General features: G+C 36.3%; 1 protein-coding gene across 7 annotated transcripts; it reads left to right on the forward strand.

Moving 5' to 3' along the window:
* Positions 1-594: 594 nt before the first annotated feature.
* On the forward strand, positions 595-23106 carry LOC127875975 (caspase-3-like). Of its 7 annotated transcripts, XM_052420760.1 has the most exons (7): positions 595-808; positions 9130-9215; positions 12855-12900; positions 17389-17569; positions 18527-18662; positions 19059-19245; positions 20131-23106. In XM_052420760.1, the coding sequence occupies exons 4-7, from the start codon at positions 17481-17483 to the stop codon at positions 20745-20747; spliced, it is 1029 nt and encodes a 342-aa protein (XP_052276720.1). In that variant the 5' UTR covers positions 595-808; positions 9130-9215; positions 12855-12900; positions 17389-17480; the 3' UTR covers positions 20748-23106. The 7 variants fall into 7 exon arrangements, with proteins under 7 accessions (XP_052276720.1, XP_052276721.1, XP_052276726.1 ...); XM_052420761.1 differs by lacking the exon at positions 12855-12900; XM_052420764.1 differs by lacking the exons at positions 595-808; positions 9130-9215; positions 12855-12900 and adding an exon at positions 13121-13615 and having other exon boundaries at positions 17386-17569.
* The last annotated feature ends 1914 nt before the right edge of the window (positions 23107-25020 follow it).

Raw genomic sequence — 25020 nt, forward strand, 5'->3', positions numbered from 1 at the left:
TGTTTCTGTATTCCTTACTATACCGTGATGTAGTATCTTGTTGCAATTTAGTTCTCATATCTTTTGCAAGAATAGACTATACGTAACCATATAATATTGCATGGTGGTATGCATGTTAAGAAACTATGAAACTTCAGCCGTTGTTTATTAATGGCCGGTTTTAAAAATGTGGTTTTTTGGTGGCAACTTCTTTGCAAATCAAAATGTATTCGAAGACCATAAAGCGTCCACAATCAATAAATCGAGAATTGGTAACGATGGTTGCAGTGGAAATGGTCATTTAGTGGGTCAGTAATGTATAAGTACCTTGATACATGATATTAAAATTAACTCCCTTGTCAAACGCGTTGTGAAAGCTGCAAACGTGCATGAAAAGTTGCACAAGATGGATACCATTCGGAAACGGTTATGAGTACGACCAAATCTAAATGGTTTACTGTCGAAACGTTTTCATTCAAATCACGCTTCAACCGCCTTTAGTTTGTACTTACTAATATGGTCATAAAAAGTGGTGGATACAGTCAGTTTATCTATTCCGGCTCCTGTCCGATTCCGACATATTTCTAGATTGAATGGCTGGTACGGAGAGAGTATGTTAAGAAACTTAATTTTGTCTGTTGTTTCATGTAAAGTAATTATTTCTTTGTCTACTGAATGGATGTTTACAAAATGTATGAACTCTTGGTCTGCCAGCGCTTGGATTTCCAAAACGAGGCTTCAGATCGGTTGAATTTCCGGCGCGTTTTTTCGGACGTCTGAAAAGTCGGTGGACAACATTAATCTGTTCAATGACCGAGGTTACCAAAAGGTTCGTGTTATTTTCTTGAATTATATATATTTTACTCGTTACAGTCATCAATATGCATTTCCACCTTCATTTAAGAAAGATAAACACCATTATATAAAGGCCAGTCAGTGTATCTATTCCGTACCACCTGGATGCATAACTTGGGGGCCGTATAAACATTACCGTAACTTCGACAAACATTTTTGGTGCATGTTTTGCGGATTTGGTCTGTTGTTTAATGCTATAGTTCGTCATTAAACTTGGTTTACATGCAAAGTATGCCTTGAAATAAAATGTTTGCAATATTTTCTCCCATTTGTAAATGTGTAATGAAAATAAATAAACTTTCAGTGGTCAGACAAACCAGGGACCTATACAAACAAAGGGATGAGACACTCACTGAACCGAAGAACAAGCTATCGCGTTGTTACGCAAAAGGGAACGAGACTTGCGACCCAACGAGACTTCGCGCTTCGAGGCAAATTTTAAGAGCTGCCATTTTGACAAAGCGAGACCGTGACAAAGCAATCGAGAAATAATAAGAGTACAAATTAACCAAGTGTTGCCAACACAGAAGTATTCATTGCAAAGGTTTGTTGAGTTTGATACATCTTATTGTTTCATTTGTTTTCGACTATGCTTTGTATTTACTTATAAAACAACGGTGGGTATTTTCACCAAATCATGCGTATCATTGTTTACACTTCCATAATCCGAGAAACGTGTGTCGTGGCTTTTTTCAAAAGGCTTGGTCAAATAAAGCTCTATACTATTGTTTTTTTGTATTCTTACAAACGTTACATTTCAACGCATTGTGTGATGCTAATTTTATTTGTATTGTTAGCAAATTCATGATTTTAAATGAGCACAAAGGCAATACAATTTAAGTCATTTTTTAATTTTTACCACTATCAGTTTCATCAACATATGTCGTGGCTCTTTTTGAAAGGCTCAGTCAATACTAGCCCTATATTAATCTTATGGGTATCTTTACAAACATTACATTTTAACGCATTGAGTGATGCTAATTTTATTTGTATTATTTACAAATTCATGATTTTGAATGAGCACAAAGGCAATACAATTTTAGTCATTTTTTTATAGGTTACCACTTTCAGTTTCATCAACATATGCCGTGGCTATTTTTGAAAGGCTCAGTTAATACTAGCCCTATATTAATCTTATGGGTATCTTTACAAACATTACATTTCAACGCATTGAGTGATGCTAATTTTATTTGTATTATTTGCAGAGGCATAATTTTGTATTAGCTCAAAGATTATACAACTTTAGTCATTTTTTATTTTGTAATCACTATCAGTTTGATCAACATATGTCGTGGCTCTTTTCGAAAGGCTCAGTCAATTCTAGCCCTATATTAATCTTATTGGTATCTTTACAAACATTACATTTCAACGTATTGAGTGATGCTAATTTTATTTGTATTATTTGCAAATTCATGATTTTGAATTAGCACAAAAGCAATACAATTTTAGTCATTTTTAGCTCATCTATTTTTTGAAAAAAAATTATGAGCTATTGTCATCACCTTGGCGTCGGCGTTGGCGTTGGCGTTGGCGTTGGCGTTGGCGTTGGCGTCGGCGTCCGGTTAAGTTTTGCGTTTAGGTCCACTTTTCTCAGAAAGTATCAATGCTATTGCATTCAAACTTGGTACACTTACTTACTATCATGAGGGGACTAGGCAGGCAAAGTTAGATAACTCTGGCGTGCATTTTGACAGAATTATGTGCCCTTTTTGTACTTAAAAAATTGCAAATTTTGGTTAAGTTTTGCGTTTAGTTCCACTTTTCTCAGTAAGTATCAATGCTATTGCATTCAAACTTGGTACACTTACTTACTATCATGAGGGGACTGGGCAGGCAAAGTTAGATAACTCTGGCATGCATTTTGACAGAATTATGTGCCCTTTTTATACTTAGAAAATTGACAATTTTGGTTAAGTTTTGTGTTTAGGTCCATTTTATTCCTTAAGCATCAAAGCTATTGCTTTCATACTTGCAACACTTACTAACTATCATAAGGGGACTGTGCAGGCAAAGTAATGTAACTCTGACTGGCATTTTGACAGAATTATGTGCCCTTTTTATACTTAGAAAATTGAAAATTTGATTAAGTTTTGTGTTTAGGTCCACTTTATTCCTACAGTATCAAAGCTATTGCTTTCATACTTGCAAGATTTATGAACTATCATAAGGGGACGGTGCAGGCAAAGTTATGTAACTCTGACTGGCATTTGGACGGAATTATGGGCCCTTTATACTTAGAAAATTGAAAATTTGGTTAAGATTTATGTTTTGGTCACTTTACCCCTAAAGTATCATAGATATTGCTTTCATACTTGGAACACTCACAAACTATCATAAGGGTACAGTAAAAGGACAAGTTGCATAACTCTGGTTGTCATTGTTACGGAATTATGGCCCTTTTTTGACTTAGTAACTTTTAATATATGGTTAAATTTTGTGTTTCGATCCACTCGAAGTATCAAGGCTATTGCTTTCAAACTTCAAATACTTACATGCTATCATGAGGTTACTGTACCTGGCAACTTGAATTTTACTTTGACCTTTGAATGACCTTGACTCTCAAGGTCAAATTATTAAATTTTGCTAAAATTGCCATAACTTCTTTATTTATGATTAGATTTGATTGATACTTTGATGTGAAACTACTCTTACCTGACATACCACAATAGACTTCACCCAAACCATCCCCCGTGCCCTCCCCCCCCCTCCCCCCCCTCCCCCCCCCCCTAATTTTTTTTTTTTTTTTTTTTTTTTTATAAGATCATCTCACAAATGACCACCACACCCTCACACTATACCCCCACCCCCCCCCCACCCACCCCCCCCCAAATTTTTTTTTTGATTTTTTTTTTTTTTTTTTTTTTTTTTTTTTTAAGATCATCTCACAAATTATCACCACACCCTCACACTATACCCCCAACCCCCCCCCCCCCCCCCGATTTTTTTTTTTTTTTTTTTTTTTTTTTTTTCGCTTTTTTGGAAGATAATGTAATAAATGTCCACAACCCCACACTATACACCCCTCTTCACTCCACTCCTCCCTCCTTTGTGATTGAAAATGAGAGTCCCTTCACCTTTAAAAAGAAAATAGATGAGCGGTCTGCACCCGCAAGGCGGTGCTCTTGTTTTATTTTTTTACCACTATCAGTTTCATCAACATATGTCGTGGCTCTTTTTTGAAAGGCTCAGTCAATACTAGCCCTATATATATCATGTTGGTGTCTTTACAAACGTTGCATTTCAATGCATTGTGTGGTGCAAATTTAATTTGCATTATTTGCAAAGGCATAATTTTGTGTTAGCTCAAAGATAATACCATTTTAGTCATTTTTTTTATTTTGTAATCACTATCAGTTTGATCAACATATGTCGTGGCTCTTTTCGAAAGGCTCAGTCAATACTAGCCCTATATTAATCTTATGGGTATCTTTACAAACATTACATTTCAACGCATTGTGTGATGCTAATTTTATTTGTATTATTTGCAAAGGCATAATTTTGTATTAGCTCCAAGATGATATAATTTCAGTTATTTTTCAATTTTTTTAGTTAAACGTGTTATCAACATATGTTGAGGCTTTTTTCAATAGACTCCATCAATAGTAGCACTATTTTGATCATGTTGGTATTTTTGCAAATGTTACACTTCAATAAACTGTGTGGTGCACATTTTATTTACATGAATTGCAAAGGCATAATTTTGTATTAGCTCAGAGATTATACAATTTTAGTCATTTTTTTTTTTTAACCAGTCTCGGTTTTGAATGTGTATGTCAATGCTCTTTTCAAAAGGCTCGGTCAATAATTGACCTATGATAATCATGTTGGTATCTTTAGATATGTGACACTTCAATGCATTGTGTGTTTCACATTTAATTTGCATTATTTACTAACTCATAACTTTGTATAAGCTAAAGGACAATACACATGTATAACTTTAGTCATTTTTTAATTGTTAGACCGCTTTCAGTTTTGTATACATATGTCATTGCTTTTTGCGTAAGGGCCAAGGCTCTGTAAATACTAGCCCTATATTATTCATGTTGGTATCGTAACCCTTTCAGCGCTGGAATCAAACTTTAAAGGCCTTTGCAAACTGTTTGGACCCAGATGAGACGCCACAGAACGTGGCGTCTCATCAGGATTCAAACTGTTTGCTATTCTGAAAGTATTCTGTGAAAAAAATCTAAGAAAATGCTAATTTTAGAAATTCAGCAGACAACACTTTAGCAGACGACAAATTTCCCAGCATGCTAAGGATTAGCAAATTGTACACTTCAGTGCATTGTGTGGTGTACATTTAATTTGCATTATTTGCAAAGTTCTTGATTTGTATAAGCTCAATGATGATACAATATTAGTCCTTAATCAATTATTTAAAAAAAAACAATTGAGATTAACATTTGTCTCCGCTTTTTCTTAGGGATTGATCAATACAAGCTCTATTATTGTTTGTGTTTGTACCAATGTTACATTTCAATGAAATGTATGGTGCATATTTTAAATGCATTTTTTGAAAAAAAAATTGATGTCTGCATAGGAAATCCTGAGGTGGAATTTTCAATGATGTTTGCTAAGAAGAGATTTCATTTCAACAAAAAATGTCATAAAAGTGGAAAGTGTCGTCCTTATTAGCCTGTGCGGACTGCACAGGCTAATCTGGGACGACACTTTACGCACATGCATTATGCCAAGTTTTCTCAAAACACGAGACATATAATCGTTCTCATTCACAGAATGTTTGGCCATTTTTTTTAAAATATAAATTTAATAACTATTATTCTAGAAAAAAAATAGAAAAATTGCAAAGGTCATATTTCTTTATCATTGGAGAAAACATTTATTCTGAGATATTTTCAAGAGTTTGTTTCCACATTGTTAATGCTTCTATTAAGAATTTCTGAAATGTGTAGATAATTGTTATTCAATTAATGCAAAAAATCGGAATTCTTACATAAATATTTCAATTAATTTTATTAATATGTTGATACAACTAAGTACATTTTTATGTCCATCTGTCTGGTCGTCTGAAATTCCGTCACACTTTGCGTTTAGGTTTTGCGTTAACGTTTCGAAAAATGTGGAAAAAGGTGGCATAGTCTATTAGTCTTCCTATGGTGGCAAGCCATGTTTTCAATAAATGATGGTGACTGTGTAAACATTTTATTAACTGATTTTTAGAATATGTTTTGTTTTATGCTTTTAGAATGCCTAGAAAACGCAAAAGAGGATCCCTTACGGTGAAACGCAAGTACCACTACATAACATCTGAACAGCCAAAGGAAGAAAACCATGTTGCCAGTGAACCCCTGGTGAACATTAAAGCTACAACAGATTCTTCTACCCAGTCAGAAAGTGAAAATGTGCAGTTCACAAGTGATCATAGTTATGCTATTGATGAAGAATCCACATATGAGCTTGACTCCTTCCAGGAGACAAACAATGATAAGCCTGAAGCTGATGTGATGGAATGTAGTTCAGGGCTTCTAGAAATGGAGGTGGAGACGACAACCTTCTCAGACTTTGCTGTGGAACTTAAACTGCAAAATTTTTCATCTCAGTTCGTTGTAAAGGAATTAGAGCAATCAATTCAAATGTTACAGTTGTACGCAAATGACAGTCTGACAGCAATCAAGTTATCGGTTGAAATTAAGAGTAATTTTACGTGCTCTGTCTATGTGCATCGGAAATGCATTCCGAGATCTCACCAAATATGGACTGGACTGCCACAACATATCAATCGCGTTGCTTATGTTCTGGTGTTATAGGAAAGACTGTTAAAATTTGATGTCTGCATAGGAAATCCTGAGGTGGAATTTTCAATTATTTTTTTTTCGCATAGATAGTCGATGTAGGGATATAGATAAATGAAATTAACTAGTTTATATAGATGGAGTTATTAATTTTACTTATAGATTTCTCTCTAAATAAAATGATTGTACTTTATATACTCTAAGGAACCATATCGCTATACATAAACTATAGTTTTGCTTTAGTATAGGTTGTCAACACAGGGATTTTACTTATACTTAACTACAATTAAGTGTAGCATAGGTAGAGGTATATCATACAGCTTTTACATTGTCAGTATTACTCAATTCTACATTTCTAAAAAAAAATTACGAATGAAAAAACAATGCAAGTATATACTTTATGCAGTTATATGCAGGGATCATATTTTTTTCTTATATGTGTCCTAATTTTATATTAATGTATGTAATTCTTGTTTAAAAAAAGTCATTTAATAATTATATTTTTCACTTATGAACTTTGGTACAGACAGGTCACTATGTATTAACAATATTAACATTCTCACGAAAACATGTTTATTCCTTATATTGTAAAAGGAACTTTTTCGAAGTGATGCATGATTTGTATTTACTTCAAAAGCATGCTGTTATTGTAAATGTAATGTAAATGACGATTAGCTTAACATGCTTAAGTCAGAATAAACTTTTATGTTCTATTAACTGCATTTAAATCTTTGTCCATAATTTTGTTAAAACCATTCTACAACACGTTCTATATTCATTTCTTTGAAAATAATTAAAGGAATAAAACACTAAACTCCTTTGTACACACTATTTACTTAACTAGTAACTGTAAATGCCTGATTCAATTGTCTCATCATTATTACACCGTATCATGTGTCCACTGTTTTGGATATCTTACTTGCATGTGCGAGGATTTGATTTATTAATGTTGTTTTATATATTGATTGTTCGAGATATATATGATAATAAAACGAATAAAACATGAGTATATATATATATATATATATATATATATATATATATATATATATATATATATATATATATATATATATATACAGAACTACTTAAACACGAAAACCTTTCTTGTTTTTTGTTTGGTTTGTACGCAAAATGCAGAACTAAAAAAATGCATCCAATATTTATTACCTCGTAAATTCTGTTAATGTTTTTTTATGACATGACCTCGAAATCCTGATACACTTTTATACTCCGCACCACAAACAGGACAAATATAGCACAGCTCTTTCGTGCTTGCTTGCGATTTATTGTTTGCCTCATCATCAGTATAATAACCTTATACCAAATCTAAATCTATGTCGTCATCCCATGAAAGGAAATTTTTATGTTTAGAAGACATTTTCAGTAAATTCCATGAATTCCAACGTTCACTATGACTTAAGGGAGTCCAAATAAATATTAAAATGACATTCGAAAATTTGCTGCGTCGGAGGTTAAAAGAACAATTATACATTTTGAGTTGTTTGCACTTAACATGTCTTGATAATGTTGCTATTTTAAACAAAACATGGTAACATTTTAATTCTATTAAAAGACCGGTCTTTTTTACATGCACATACGTGCGATAAACAACGGCAATTTAACCCTGGATCGATTGGTCCCTGTGTAGCGATAATGCGGCTACACGATATCGATTGCGAGGGATTTCGCTTATTTAACGCGTTACGTTTTTTTCGGATTCAAATTATATTATGTTAAATAAACAAGTACCTATTCGTTTAATTGTTGCGTTGTTGATCTCAAAATCAATCATTAATTAGTCTTATTATTACGCAGTATGTCAAATGGGCACCCAATTATCGGACTCTTTGATGAATATTAATTGCCGGGTGGGTGGGGTATTTTTTTAATAATTTATGCATAGACTTTATGTAGTGATAGAATTTCAAGCTCATGTGATTACACACACACACACACACATATACATGTATGAACACTATTATAAACAAAAGCTATGATGAATTCTTTCAAATAATTGGTCTCATTATTCACAGTGTGTCACAATGTGTTCACTATATCCCTGCTGCAGGCTCATTAATGAGCAGTTTATAATTTTGTCACAATATTTACACAAATTATCCAATGCATTGAATAATATTCTTTGCATTAGGGAAATGCTAAATGTATGCTGTCTCAGAACAAATTTAAAGAGTATATGCTGACAGATATTATTATAAAGATAAAGTTATAATATTAATTCAAATAAATTGGCGGATTTCTAAATATTCATGAAACATTCTGTGTAGCCCGCATTACCTTAATTTTTAGGTTTAGACCATCCCAAACTGAAAGAGGTTGCAGATAACACACTAAGTTGTAATGTTATAAGACAAAGTTGATTTAGAAGGTTATATATCATTTTGATAAAAAGGGAAATTGCTCAAATTTGAGCAATTTCTCCTTTTATCACAATTATATCTAGTGTCATCATCAAAATCTTGTAAAACCCTGTTATTGCATTGTAAAGGGTTAACACTTGTTATATCATTTTCATTTGCAGATACAATTGCCATGGGAAAGCAGAAGACAAACAGATCATCAGTACATTGTAGTCCAGCTGTAGAGGCAGCAAAATCTGTAAAGCGGGTAATTAATTATCTTAATCAATTAAATAGTTATGCGGTAAAAAATATTTCAAAGTATAATGTGCATCTTATAATGGTACAAATAACAATTTTGACTTAAATACCATTTTGATTGCTGTGTGTATCTTAGTTGTGAACTTCCTAAAGCCATTTTCAAATTCATTGAATACAGAGCACAGTTTCATACTTAACTTAGCTATAAATTAAAATGTACGTTATACTCACGCAGTACTGTATAAATAAACTATGATATCATAGGAAATATTTGCCTTTAATAAATGTAAACATATAAGGTTACATACAGTATGAACTGTAATAAAAATGAATACAGTATGGTACATGTGGTATTTTCTCACATGATCAGTTGATCACATTGTGCAACAAGGTGAACACAAAAGGATTTAGTTTTTTTATTTTACCCCATGTACAAAGTATGGGGCTGAATTGGATTCACATCGGTGGGTTGGTCCAGTGTCTGTAAACAAAAGTTGAAAATCTTTGTGGCCATTCAACAGAGTCAAATGATATGTTATACTAATATGCAATACAGTACTCCACAATTGCCTGTAGGTTTGTTTAATGATTCACTTCAAAATATACTTGTGGCCATTTGAATATGCCTGTCATTTATGACAGGTTGTATAATGTGATCACTTGTAGCTGGTGTGTGGGTGGGCTTCAGAGTTTGATTTGCTAAATAACTTAAGTACCCTTGCATAATGAACACCAAACTTTGTGTATAGACAGCTGGTACTTACATGAAAATCCCTTGTTATTGATTTTAAACCTTTCAATGCTGCATTTCAAGATTTGGAATTAATGTGTCTATGGACTGGATTTAAGCACTTGCATCCAATTAGCTCAGCCTTCCAAAATAGCCAAAATGATTTGAGACAGTTTGTAACAAAGATTCAACTACACGAATGTGTGTGTTATCTTTGAAACACATTGTTGATAAGACACGCAAAAAATATCCAGCATTGAAAGTGTTATTTCAACAGGCAGTTGATTTGCTAGAAATAAAATTGTAAAATTATTACTTAATCGTGTTTTTTATTTACACCCCATATTTTGTAACAATGTCTCGATACCTTTTTGTACAAAAATCTGCTCAAAGTGACAGTCAAAAATCATTTTGAGATGACCCCCGAGAGCACACATCTAAAAATAGATATGCGATTCGGAATAGTTTCTCTGCTATCGCAAACGGACACGTCGGGTGCAGGTTTACACGCGTGGTTTTACCTACTTACACGTGCTCGATTTAATTCAAGTAAGTCTTAAATTATCGATAAAAAAAAGTGTCTCTCATCATACGAAAACAGAGAAATGTGTCTATCGCACGTGAGAAATTTGCAGCGAAAAAGCGTAAGGTGTGACGGAATAGATACACTGACTGTACGTAACCAGGAAAGAAGAACAACAATGATGTATCTATTAAATGAAATAAAATGTTGACTATCAAAATAAGCACGAGACAGTGACACAGATGACGCCAGCTCCGTGTTGAAAACATTAACGGGACCACCCGTTAACTAGATCTACTTCCTTCAATCTACCAAAGAACTGTTCAATCGGTTATGTAAGCTCTTCGGCAAAATTAATTCACACATTGACAGATTATATGAATATCATGTTAAATGGAATAGTTTTTAATTGATTCGAAAAAAAGTCACTTAAAAAGTTTAACTAACATGTCGCGGATAAGTACATTAATGCAAAAATAAAATAGCGCACTTTTTGCGTCATTGTCATGTGGTATTGTCGAGCAGAAAATGTAGCCATGACAAGCTATAAATTGATCAAGTAAAATCAAACTACTGTCAGTGATTATCTCCTCAAATTGTTTATAGCGCGTTTACGCTAAATATCAGTCACCTTTTTATACTGATATTATATTTTTTTAAAGGTTTTCATAAGGAACAGCTACGTTTTACAAGCACATTTTACACGCAATGAACATGATTTATAGTGTCACAATTTTGTAGAAATATCCGATACATTCATGCGGATTCATGCATAGCAACATACATCAACACTTAGGACTGATATATTTCATTTAGTCCACTCGGCTTCATTGTAGCACTGAAGTGGTTGCTCTAATCTACCTGATCGTGCCATAGAAGAGGTTGGGGGCTCATCTTCAGGTACATTGTGGTGTTGGACGTGCAATACACTATCGCATGTCGCAAGCGTTATAAGCTCTAACATTGGAAGTGGTTTTCAGCCTTTACTCTAGTTGCGCTTTTGAACAGTCGTGTAACAAAATTGACTTTGAAAACAAAGATAATTAATTGAAACATGGATCAAGAGGTTGCACCCTTGTGCAACACCGCCCTTATAGGGGTATTCCACTACGAACCGATTCCCCACGATTTGTCCCGATTTCCAATATTTTGAGGTCGGGGACATTCGAAGCTCAATCGGCGAAGTTCCTAACTCATTCGTAGCTAGTCGTTGGCCGGTCGTTAGTTATTCCTGCAACTCGTGAGCTCCCGAAAAATCGTGGCCAGATCGTGGCGTTCTTGGTCATCGTAATGGAATCGTTCGTAATTCTGGACTAAATCGGGAAATCGGTGACCACGTGATCTGTCTACGAATCAGCTACGATTTCGGCAAGACTCTTACGAGTTCACCCCGAGTGAGTTGCGAGCCCGCGAAGATTCTCGCGATTAAGTTACGAAACAGTTACGATTTTTCGGAGTATGGGTGTGGTTTAAAAACAGGGCTTTTTCAGTCATTCAGTTGTTAAGGCTTTGTATGAATAACAGGTAATTTGTTTATAATAAAAAATGGCAAGAAAAGGCAAGGGCAGCGGGAAGATGAGTAAGAATACAATCGAAGAAGAAAGCCTTCTCGTCGGTGTAAGCTATGGTCTAACCCACCAACTAGGTGCCGCTCGCCTTCTCCTCTTCCTTCTTAGTGTTCCTCTTGCCATAAACACTTGATGTTGATTTTGAAGCTATACTACAGCTGCTCTTCGTCGAACTTCCATTTTTGATTTAGCGCCAAAAAAGGAACGGAGGCCGTCTTACACATGTACATGTACACAGAAGAATGTAGGTCACATTGTAAAGAATGATCAATATCAATAGATATTGGCGCCTAATTCATGGGCGCGTTCGGTGAGGTCCTAGCTTAGTCGTGACTGATCTGCATCGATCGTAGTACAGTCGCAGTAGATTCTTACACATCTGGGGTGAAGTCGCGACCATATTCGCAAGACTTCAACCAAACCACACGATTCGTCGTAACTCAATCGTACCAGTGTCGTAACTGAATCGTAGAAATCGTAGCGAATCGTGGGCTTGTTTTCGTAGTGGAATAGGGTAAAAAATACACAAAAGTGTGGTTCACTAGCGATGTCTGTGTATCTACATATTTTGTGAGTTCAATCACTTTAGCGGATTTTAAATATATCGTTGATCATAATACACAAAGGTTTTGTTAAGCGAATTTCTTTCTTGAAATTGAAATAGCCATGTAAAAGGCGTCTGATATATTACGACGACAAGTTCATTTATTGGCTATTTCAAGTAATGTATTTTTGTTATAGTTTCAGCAAATTTAAAAAGGGGACTGTTTGTGCTTATTTGGGCTCAAGTTATCTCTGTGTGTGTATTCCAGAGTTTATTTGCAGGTCCTTCCAGCTTCTTCACGAAGTCATTATATATAAAGTCCGACCTGTAAGTAATCTCTTTACCACCCATATGATTTTAAATAGTGCAAACACATTATTTAAATTTGTCTCTTGGTACACTCTTAATAAACTTGAATGTGCTATTTTTTATTTAAACCTACGATTTGAACAGCAATTTATTTTTGAAAAATGAGTTGTGTCAAATATTGTGCAAGTGAAAATACCGGTGGTGCCTCCAGCGCTTTGATTACTGAAACAAATATTGACGCTACTTTCATGCGTGAACCAATGTTTATAATCTCATTTCTATTTATAAACCGTGATTCATTCATCGATTATACACAGTTGTGGCGTTTTATGAGGTTTGATGTATTTTAATCGCGGAGTAAACTTTACAAATGAACATGTAAACTTGCTTTCCTCATTGACAGGCGAAAATTCAATTGAAAAACATGGTTTATGGCTATGACGTATCTGACTAATGTAGTGTAATAACAATAGTAATCTGCGCAGAATTACATATACTAGTACACTTAAAGGAGTACACTTGATGCGGAATACAGAAACTGAGCGGATACATACAATTTATGTAAGTGTGAAGTTTATACAGTGTGTATAAAACGACCACGAGGTGTTTTAAAATTGTACAAGAGTGTACGTGTATGTCTATAATTGATGACACACATGCGGAGTTATCGATCCCGTAAACAGTTCACGTTATCGGTATTTCGTCTGTTGTATTGTAACGGATTCTGAAGAAAGTAAGTGCATTTTTATCATTACTGTGCTTTTATCCACAAATACTTTACATACTTTAACAGTATATATTTGTAGTATGTAGAGTATTTTTATAAATATCCCTCTGAGCGCAACGAGTTATTTAAATCAGCTTTTACCAGGGGCGGATCCAGGATTTTTGGTGGGGGGGATATTGAAAGATTTGCTGTGGGTCCAGGGGGCCGCTAGGGTCCCTAGTGGGTGCATGGCAAAGCCCTGCTAGGGGGTCCAGGGCGAAGCCCCCCCCCCCCACCCCCACCCTCACCCCCGTAAGCTCCACGATTTTAGGGATTTTGAAGGCTTTGACAACCACTTCTCGAGCATGTCACGCCTTATATACTTTCATCAAATGTACCTTCTTATAATGCCAAAAAAGTGCATAGTTTATAGTTTTGGGGGTCCAGGGGGGGGGGGCGAAGCCTCCCGGAAGTTCCACGATTTTAGTGATTTTGAAGGCTTTGACAAGTTTAAATAGGTGATTTAGATCTAGTTAAGTGTTAAACATCAAATGAATTGACTACTTTGGCGATTTTAGGGGGGGGGGGCGTACGCCGCGTCCGCCCCCCTGGATCCGCCTATGTTTACTGTAGTTGCAACTCCAAAATAAATATACACACTTATTAGATCAAGTATTCAGAAGTATTTGAAAATGGTGTCAGGTACGATGCTGTCCGGTAATCTTGCGCATTTTAGGGCCAATTGGTTTAAAAACATATTCTTTTATAAATTGACAACAAAATATCTAAATGTTTTATGAAAAAAAGAAGAATGTGCTTATTAAACACAAAAATATCTGGTTAATTCAGTTAAGAACTGTCTTATTTGATTTCAAAACAAACATGACTCACCTCATTTTCAAACTATCACAGTGTCCGGTAATGTTGCGCACATGATGTAATGACCTCATTTAGGCAATATTGTAGTAGACATATGGTGTCCATTTAGGGACAAAAAACATTCCAGAAAATTATTAAAGAAGCAGTTTGTAAAACCATTCTAATTTAATGCGGATATTTCGGTTTATTTGATGATGATGGTGGCATTTTGTTGACTGTAGCCAAAAATAAAATAAAAAATAAAATGATTGATTTCTAGCGTGAAAAATGTTTATGCATAACACGTTTAATTTTACTCCGATCCTGTTTCCATAGTTTACAGAAAATATAAAAACTAGGCCATTTCGCATGCGGAGACCATACCAAATTTGGATTGACAGAATGGCGGGAAATAATGACAATGTCGTCTGATGCGATATATTTTCAATGGCCAAAAAACACCAAAATTGATCCGACGGATATTGTGCAATGGAATGCTAAATTACACGTTGGATTTATGAATTCTTATTATAAAGTATGAAAACGACTGCAGGGAATGTGTGATTCATGTCGAATTTAACGTAAGTATGTCAATGCTTACGATACATGTATGATGTATAAAGATGACGCAACCGGTCTTAAAATGTAATAATCGAATTTTTATTTTGCATGGAATACGTTCATTTGAAATCCGTTAATTCTTGAAAAAGTGAAATTTCATTTTTCATCTCTAAAAAACCATTTTTCGTCGCAACTGCGGAGTGCGCAAGATTACCGGACTTAACTGTATTCTAACGCGCACAGTAGGCGATGATCCACTTAATTAATCTCTTTACTAGAACCGCCCACTCTTAATCGCTGATTTACTAGAACCACCCACTCTTAATCGCTGATTTACTAGAACCGCCCACTCTTAATCACTTGATTTACTAGAACCGCCCACTCTTAATCGCTGATTTACTACAACCGCCCACTCTTAATCACTGATTTACTAGAACCGCCCACTCTTAATCGCTGATTTACTAGAACCGCCCACTCTTAATCGCTGATTATACCGCTCAATGCCAGACTCCCGTTACAAGTCAAACTAGGCCATAACTCTGTTATTGACAAATGGTTTGCGTTGCAATTTGGCATGAATCATCCTCTTATCCATACATACAGTCATACCAAGTTTAAATCTACCCAGATGTGAATCTAGACACACCAGTGTACTTATTTTTAAGTAAAAATGACCAAAACTCCATTATTTGCGAATGGATTGCGATGGCATTTTGCGTACATCATCCTCTTATACCTATTTGTACATACACATGTTCAATGAAATCGGCCAAAACTGTTTTTCGATATGGCTCCGGATACAAAAGTGTTCCGGAATGACAGACGACAACAAATCAATATCCCTCCGCGTATGGCGGGGGATAACAAAACAAATATAGCCGTGTATATCCATTCAATAAACTGTTATTTTAATATTGAATTAGCAGCTAGTATTATATTCTTATATTTATTCAATAAATTGATAATAAGGCAGCGAAGATTATTAAAATGAGTTTTTTAACGTCTTATGTACCGGTATAAAGAAAACCAGGTTCTTCATTAGATGACACATTAAAATGATGTCGGTTAATTTCGAACAGTAAATATTTAATTAATCAAAAACATTTTTTAAGGAGACGCTTGCTTACTAAGTACATATTTGAATTATTCTTTAATATTATTCGAGTCTCCATATTCCGACATATTTCGACTTGCTTTTGTTTTATGATCTAAATCGTCATTTTTTGCCTTAGTCATGTCAAGTTTATCTTGGGCGTTTTTTTAAGTCGGAAAATCTTGACTTACCGGATATAGTAGAAGCTTCAGGTAGCAAAACCCTTTTCGAATACTTAGATACTTCTCTTTTTATGCGCCCGGTAGGGTGGCATATAGCATTTGAACTGTCCGTCCGTCCGTCCGTCCGTCAGTCTGTCCGAAAACTTTAACATTGGCCATAACTTTTGCAATATTGAAGATAGCAACTTGATATTTGGCATGCATGTGTATCTCATGGAGCTGCACATTTTGAGTGGTGAAAGGTCAAGGTCATCCTTCAAGGTAAAAACAAAACAAAAAATACAATCCAAGGGAAGTAATAAGCTGTAAAAGGGAGATAATTTATAAACCTGCCAAATGATATATTAAAATATATAATATATATTAAAATTTTATTTCAAAGCGGCGCAATAAGGGGCATTGTGTTTCTGACAAACACATCTCTTGTTTGGATTATATTAACAGGTTCCAATTCGAATATATTTCACTTCGCGTTCAAAGTCTCATTTATTAGAACAACTCTCCCGAAGACACTTGAACATGGCAAATTTCTTGATTTTTTTATGTAGATAAGCTTTTTTAATGTATACCTTATGGTAACCAAATACCCGACAACGCAAGTAAAATGCAGTATTGGTTTTTACGAAGATAAAAAATGCTTATGCGATTTTTGCTTTATTTGAACGCCTGATAAAAGAGCGATTTGTTCTTACTTATATAAAAAAACAACGTTATAGGCACTTTCCTATTCAAGGAAAAATTACGCATTACAAAAAGTTCCCAAAGGGAAGTATTAAAGTTGCGTACATTTCGTTCAAGAAGGGCGCTATCTGCAAGTGAACTAAAATAAGCACTGAACCAGAACATTTCAGAAAAAGCACGTAAAGCCATACATTCTGATTGGTTTGTTCAATTAGGTACCATTGAAGCAATAAAAAGACCCGACTGTCATTTCCAATGTGAAGATTTCACAACGAGTATTTTACCAATTTCAGGGGTTTTGCGCTATTTTTTTCCAATTTGCGCGGTACAGGTATTATTTCCAGTAAGGCAAAACGATCTCTGTATAATGACTGTATTAATGACTGTATTAATGAGCTAATAACTTTTTTTTGTTCTGTAAGCAGTAAACGAAAACGGAGATACCAAAGCGGCATTCTACTGGCGTACAAAGTTGGGTGTAAAGTGAACTGGGGATCACAGACATCTCATCTGAATCATGAAGCCCGGAAGTGGAACTAATGGGATTGAAATAGTTGCAGATCATCCGTTAAACGATCATAACGATGCCATTGGTGGAGAGTCCAGGTTGAAATCCTTAACTTGCATATATATAACACACATTTTGTTTGTTTTATATGGATAGTTTTTAACGGGAAAAGTTCGCATTAAGTTTGTTCAGAATAATACAATGATTTGATGCCTATGAAGAGGACCATGATGATGATGTTGTTGTTGATGATGATGATGATTCTGATTCTGATTCTGAAAACAGTGATTTTTTTGCTTGATATATTACAGCCTCTGACTTTTGGATTTGAAAAAAAGGCGTGATGAACCATGATATTGGGATAAATGAAAGACTATTAATCTAATTATAATAAACAGTATTCCAATTAGTGCATGCTAAACTGCTTTTTAAAATGTATATCGAAAAAGGGCTGCATAATTATATTTCTGTATGTTAAACTACATAAACCCATGATTGAGTTTAATGGAAAAGTTTGGCATCGTTTTGGGGAAATTTTTGTAAGAGTTTGGGGGGAAAATGTTACTACTATTCCATTAGGAAACAGCCTGTAAGAGGTCGTAAAAAATCACTGGAATACGAATATGAGGATAATGATGGCTATGATGCTTTTCATATGATCACTGGAAACGAATATGAGGATAATGATGGCTATGATGCTTTCATATGATCACTGGAATACGAATATGAGGATAATGATGGCTATGATGCTTTCATATGAGGATAATGATGGCTATGATGCTTTCATATGAGGATAATGATGGCTATGATAATGATGGCTATGATGCTTTCATATGATTTTGAAGATTACGGAGTTGATGCTCATTCTTAGGTGTCCTGTAATGCTCAGAGAGCTATAATTTCAAATAAAAAGGCTTCTGTTAGTGATTGCCTTTTTCGAGTTGCCCCCTTATACATGCGAATTCAGTAGACAAAGTTTGATTTTTATGGCTAATTGGAGTGCATAAAATAACCGAACCATGCAATAAAACATAACTCTATTGCTGCTTTTACAGGGAGGGGGTAGATATGGCTGGAGCTCACGGCGTGGACGCTGGCGGAAGCAGCAGTACCGGAAGTTCTAATGCTTATGGATCATCAGTGGACGCCAAGGGTCTCTCAATATTCAATAAGAGACCGCAAGAACAGCCGGTATTCTCTCAAAGTTTTCAATTTGATAGCTGTTGTGGATTTTATTATTTGAAATGTACATGTTTACAATATGTGTTGGCTTGTTAGACAGGTTAACTCAGTATGCTATAAACCCGGTCAGCTAAATTGTATTTGTCTTACATACTCCCGTCTGACAAGTGCATACGAATTTCATTTATATGAGATCAAAACAACTCGCCAATAGTAGAAACCGTTGCTGTGTATTCGGTGTTTGTAGGCATTCAGCGCGCGTGGTTGCATGCTAGGAAGACACTATAGTAGAAACATGGATACGATTAGACAGTGAGTTTACTCAATCCAAAGATCTATCAACACACGTTTTTATTTATTAATCTTTGATTCCATCATGTAAGATAATAATCATGTTGTCATAAGGGCCCTGCGAGGCGTCCCCTTATCAACCTGGAGGTGGACTCCTATGACGTCACACACCGGGAGCGCGGTCACGCCCTTATCATCAACCAAGAGACGTTCAGCGTGGAACTCAACAGACGTGGCTTCACGCGGCGTACCGGCACAGCGGTGGATGAGCGCAATATCTCCCGGAAACTGAAAGCCATGGGTAAGAACCATGTGACCAATCTCGATATTTAGAATTAGTCGGGTATACATCAAGGGTAAGAGAGATTGCGATTGAGAGGTCGCGTTACTAAGTACTAAGTTAGCTAGGTATTTTATTACCGGTCATAATATTAATGAATTATATCTGCAACAGGTGTTTAATGGCTACATTTATTAAGTATTTTCATATTGTTAATATTATGACTAACAATACAAAAATTTATGACTGACAACTTGGGTTCAAGTTTGGTTTTTATTTAAAGTTGGAAACATAATGAAGATGATGACTTATTTGAACGGAGCATGTGACAAGAGGCCACATTTAGATCTTAAATTTTGTAAATAATTGAAAAGATAAGCTATCTAGATTATAAAGTGATACATTATTTAACGATACATTATATCATAATCATATGCAGATTATATCTATTTCTCAGTTTATTGTTTACCAGATTTTTAACGAAGCTGAATATCCTGGATGTTAGTTTTGGGTAGGGCGGATGGACGGCGTCCAACATGTGGGGTAGGGCGGACGGACGTCGTCAAACAGGTGGGGTAGGGCGGGTCGGACGTCGTCAAATAGATGGGGTGGGGTTGGCGGACGTCGTCCAAGAGGTGGGGTAGAGCGGGTGGACTTCGTCCAACAGGTGGGTAGGGCGGGCGGACGTCATCAAACAGGTGGTTTAGGGCGGGCGGACGTCGTCAACCAGGTGGGGTAGGGCGGGAGGACGGCGTCCAACAGTTGGTTTTTGGTTTAATTTTTGTTTGCATTTACCGATCTTCATTCCAATTGAGATAAGCAAACATTCATTACGAATTAGCAAGGGATTATATTTTGGTCGTATCGGGTTAAGGTAAAGATAGCATGATTGTCCTTATTTTTCAGGATTCCAAGTGAAGTCATACCCGGATCTGAAAGCCAGTCAGATCCGCAGCGTGTGTGCCAAGATGGCCGCTCAGGACCACTCGGATAGCGACATGTTCTTGTTTGTGATCCTTACCCATGGAGAGGAGGGGATAGTCTTCGGGACCGACGAGGGGCTCGAGATCCAAGAAGTGGCCGGCTATTTCAAGGGCGACAAATGCCCCTCGCTTGTCGGTAAACCTAAACTTTTCTTCATTCAAGCGTGTCGGGGATACAAGACAGACGCCGGTGTTCACATCAGTGTCACAGACGCGCTGCCTGCATCAATGAAGGGGAGCGACTCAATCAAGCTCCCAGTGGAGGCAGACTTCCTGTTCGCGTATTCCACGGTGCCCGGATATTACTCGTGGAGAAACGGCACAAACGGTTCCTGGTTTATTCAGGCGTTATGCGCGGTGCTAGACATGTTGGGGGACGAACCCGTGGAATTGCAGAAGATCTTAATTGCCCTTAACCGCAAGGTGGCGCAATCGTTCGAGTCGAATAATCCCGGGAACGCTGATTTTCACCAGATGAAACAAGTGCCTGCAATTTCGTCTATGCTTACAAAGGATCTGTTTCTTACAAGGAAGAAATAGCGGTAGTCTGAAAGAAAACTGTGCAGTTACATGTATACTTTTTTGTCCATGTTTTATTTGAAGATTTAAACTCATTTTTGTTTTGTTTGTCATCAGATCTGTTTTTGTTTACAGTTCATTTAGTTTTTAAAGTGTTTGTTAATTTAATTGAAATTGTTCTGTTTATACGTTGTTCTGCATGAAACTGCCACATATTTGTACTTCTACAGGAAACACAAATTAACACATGGTATATACTCTATACATATACATGGTCCACTTGAGCTATACATGTTTTCTATGTGCATTTAGTAAGCTCAATGTTGCAGACTGTAACTTATACAACAGAAGAATGGTGGAAAGTTGCATTTTGATTGGAAAACTAAAGCATATCATATAAGACTATGCATTGTTTTATTTTAACGCAATCTGGTGGACAAAGGTTTTAACATCCCAAAACTATTATAATGACAAACATGCTCCATTATTTCTAATGTTAGTGTAGCCGAACGTAGGTAAGCGCTGAGTTATTTGCGATTAGTGTGCGCTTTTTGCATGTATACAATCAATGTTCTTTTTGGATAATGTACCAGGGAGTTAACTGAGTTCTGATTACTTTGAATCTCGTCGCGGTTACCTCCCGTATCCACTTTGAATTAAAAAGTTTGTTGAAACTACATGATCATTTATTTTCCGTAAAACGGCATTACGCGCCGATGTATGGCGATGTGTGTTTTCCATGGCGTAAGCTTTTCGCGAAATCTGTCTTATGAATCAGATACGCCGAAGAGGCAAGTTCCTTTTATACCTTATGATAAAATATGACATTTCTGCAGTGAAATAACAGCAGTGAAAAGAACAAATTGGTATTTTCACCGGTGAAAAGAACAAATTTTCGGAACTCCTTCTATTTTTAGATTATCATAAATAATTTAAAATATATTTTCTATGATCACGAGTGAATTAAAACCGATTTTCCACCGAATCCAACAAATTTTCTTTTTATTTTAAGACTTCACCGTTTATTTACATTGTTAAAGAGTTTAAACTGGAGAATTTCCCTTGTATTATGACGTCATTTCGTCACACTAATGACGTCATTTTGTGTTTTGAAATGTATTGAGGCACGCCACGGGAGAAACTCCGAGAAAGGGTAACTTTCGCCACTCGTGAAAATATATGTTCTATGATCACTCGTGCAATAACAAACGATCGTACACTGACATGAACAAGAATCCTCTATTTCTTTTATACCTAATGATAAAACATGACATTTCTGCTGTGAAATAACAGCAGTGAAAAGAACAAATTGTTATTTTCACCGGTGAAAAATACAAATTTTTGGAACTCCTTTTTCAATTTTTAGATTATCATAAATAATTTATATATTTATATTCTATGGTCACGAGTGAATTAAAATCGACATTCCACCGAATACAACAAATTTTCTTTTTATTTTATGCATTTTCACCGTTTATTTACATTGTAAAAGAGTTTAACTGGAGAATTTCGCTGGTATAATGACGTCATTTTGTCACACGAATGACGTCATTTTGTGTTTTGAAATGTATTAATTTTAAGGCACGCCACGGGAGAAACTCTGAGAAAGGGTAACTTTTCAGCTGAAGGGAAACAGCTGTTAATTATTTTCTTGAAAAAGGGGCATTACAGAAACAGAAAATTTGTTCATGTCGGTGTAAGATCGTTTGTTATTTCACTCGTGATCATAGAAAAATAATATTTTTACTCGTGGCGAACATATATTTGTTATGATAACTCGTGAAATAACAAACGATCTTACACTGACATGAACACATATCCTCTATTTCTATCTCGATTTGTCAATATTCACAACGCTAATACGTCAGTTTCTATGCGATGTTCTATCAAGAACCACACACAATCTTTAATTATTGCACTTAGTTACGTCAATCAAGAATAGGACCGTACATGAGCCGCGGCGTGCGAAAATAAATGTTATGCTATAGGAGGCTAGCGGAGCTCCAGACCAGACTTCGCGAAGTAGCTTCTTCGTCAGCTATAAAGTAAGTTTTCGTGTTCTAATTAGCGGACATATTGACTCCTCATCAGAGTATACGGGCGCAGAGGCATGTCTGGAGCTACACTATTCGGATAGGCCTGTTCGCATGACTGCTCAGAAATGTGTTTCGCCTTTTTCGTAATGTGTTTTGGGAAGCAACATTTGTAAAACATGTTTTGGAAAAAATGCCATTATCTGTAACGCTATCTTTATTTAAGACGAATGACATTTTGCATCGATTTTTATAAGAAATTCTAGTAATTTGTCTTTGAATATTAAGAAACTTGAAAAATATGTTCATGGTAATTGCAAGGTTGTTACATTATATTCGCAAAGTTGTACTGTGTTGTTTTTTTATTAACCCTTTCCCCCATAAGAAGCGATGAAAATGGCTTTTGCAACCAGCATAAAACCAGAACAGCCTGCAAGCAACTTGCAGTCTGTTCAGGATTTAGGCTGTTGGCTGCTCATCAGTATCTAAGTGTTTAAAATGAAGCCTTTAAAACTTGAATCTAGTAAAGGTCGTTAATTTGATTACACGTTCTAAGGGACAAAAAAGCGTAATTAAACGTTTAGCCTTGCAGACTCGATATATTAAAAGCAATGTATATGACTACATATATATGGATCACGGCTTTGACAGTATTGCAGGCTATACAGGAGTCCCGGCGCAAACTTACATCGTTAGTGAAGGTCACCTGACATTCGCAAAATGTAAGGTCTTGCTTTCTGCCTCCTAATGATGTTATCACTTAACGGGATTAACAGACAGATCGACAATTGCGAATGTTTAGCCACGATGGGCAATACGATTTGTGGCCTTATTTTTTATAGTCTATCAAGATTGCATGTAACGGTGCATCTACACAGGTTGCAAATTTTATCAGAAACTATTAATGCTTAACCCATTTATGCCTAGCGTCCTGAAAAAAAGGACATTGCAAACAGCGTAGACCCAGATGAAACGCCGCATAATGCGGCGTCTCAACTGGGTCTGCGCTGTTTGCTTAAATGAATTTCTTTATGAAATATTCTAAATAAAGAAATAAATATACTTGACACCCCTAATTTTGGAAATAAATTGATCCAATTTAGAAGGATGGGAGAGTCCACTGGGCATAAATGGGTTAACATGCTTATTCAGCGCTTGAAAGTATTGCTCGCATATTGAGCGCTGCAATATGTGAAATAAGGAAGACGGTAAAACTTGTATTTGATTCCTAGACCGTAGGGCTCGTGAAACAAGAGCCCTGTTAGTGATCAACATCTCATCTTCGCTTAGGGTCCCGTATGGGACAGAGGCTGACAACCGAATTCCTCTAGACGTTTCGGTTCTGGGCGAGTCTCTCGTGCTGTTCTCACGCCTTACCCATCTGCTTGGTATCTGCATCCAAGTCTCTCTTTCTCTGCCATTTGAGAGTTCCAGGTGAGAGATTGCCTTGTCGTATAAGATGCAAGCGTGCATAGGGTGCTCATTATCCATTACAATTAGTTCCAGGTGAGAGATTGCCTTGTCGTATAGGATGCAAGTGTGCATAGGATGTTCCTTAGCCATATCCACTGTCAACGTCTCTGAATGATGTTTTCTTCAACTGACTGCTGCTTTGTTCTTCTCCATAATTCTGCCGGCCAGCGGATCTTGAGGATCTTCCTGAGGCAGGTGTGAATTCAGACCTGGATTTTCTTTATGGGGGTGACAGTGGCTTGCAGGCCTCTGCTCTATAGAAGAGTATTCGCTTCACGATCAGTGTCGAAGATCCTAATCTAATGGTGGTGATGCCAGCTGCACTGAATTCCCAGATGCACTTCAGCTCATGGAAGGTTGCTCGTGCTTTACCTTCTGACGTATGTATCCGTTCGTCCATGGTTATCCAGAATGCTGCCGAGAAAGGTGAATCCGTCGAGCGCCTCGCCGTTGACTATGGTGGGTTTGTCCTTGGATGTTTTGGACTTGAATACATAGCTCGTCCCTCTGTTGATGATGAGGCCCAGACAAGCTGAGTTGTCCGCTACCATTTTGGTATTTTCCTGCATCTTTTGTTAGGTATGTAAGAACAGAGTAAGATCAGAGGAAAAGTCGAGGTCATCCAACTGTTTCCAGGGTGTCCGCTGGATTCCGTTCCGCTTCTGATCCGTCGAGGGCTTCATGACCCATTGTGTGGGCAGCAGGGATAGGAAAGGTGAAAGTAGCAGCCGTGCCTCACTCCGGTTCACACTTCGAAGACGTATTAAGTGAACTAGCTAGCAGATATA

This window comes from Dreissena polymorpha, chromosome 4 (genome assembly GCF_020536995.1).
Source record: "Dreissena polymorpha isolate Duluth1 chromosome 4, UMN_Dpol_1.0, whole genome shotgun sequence".
Classification (NCBI taxonomy): domain Eukaryota; kingdom Metazoa; phylum Mollusca; class Bivalvia; order Myida; family Dreissenidae; genus Dreissena; species Dreissena polymorpha.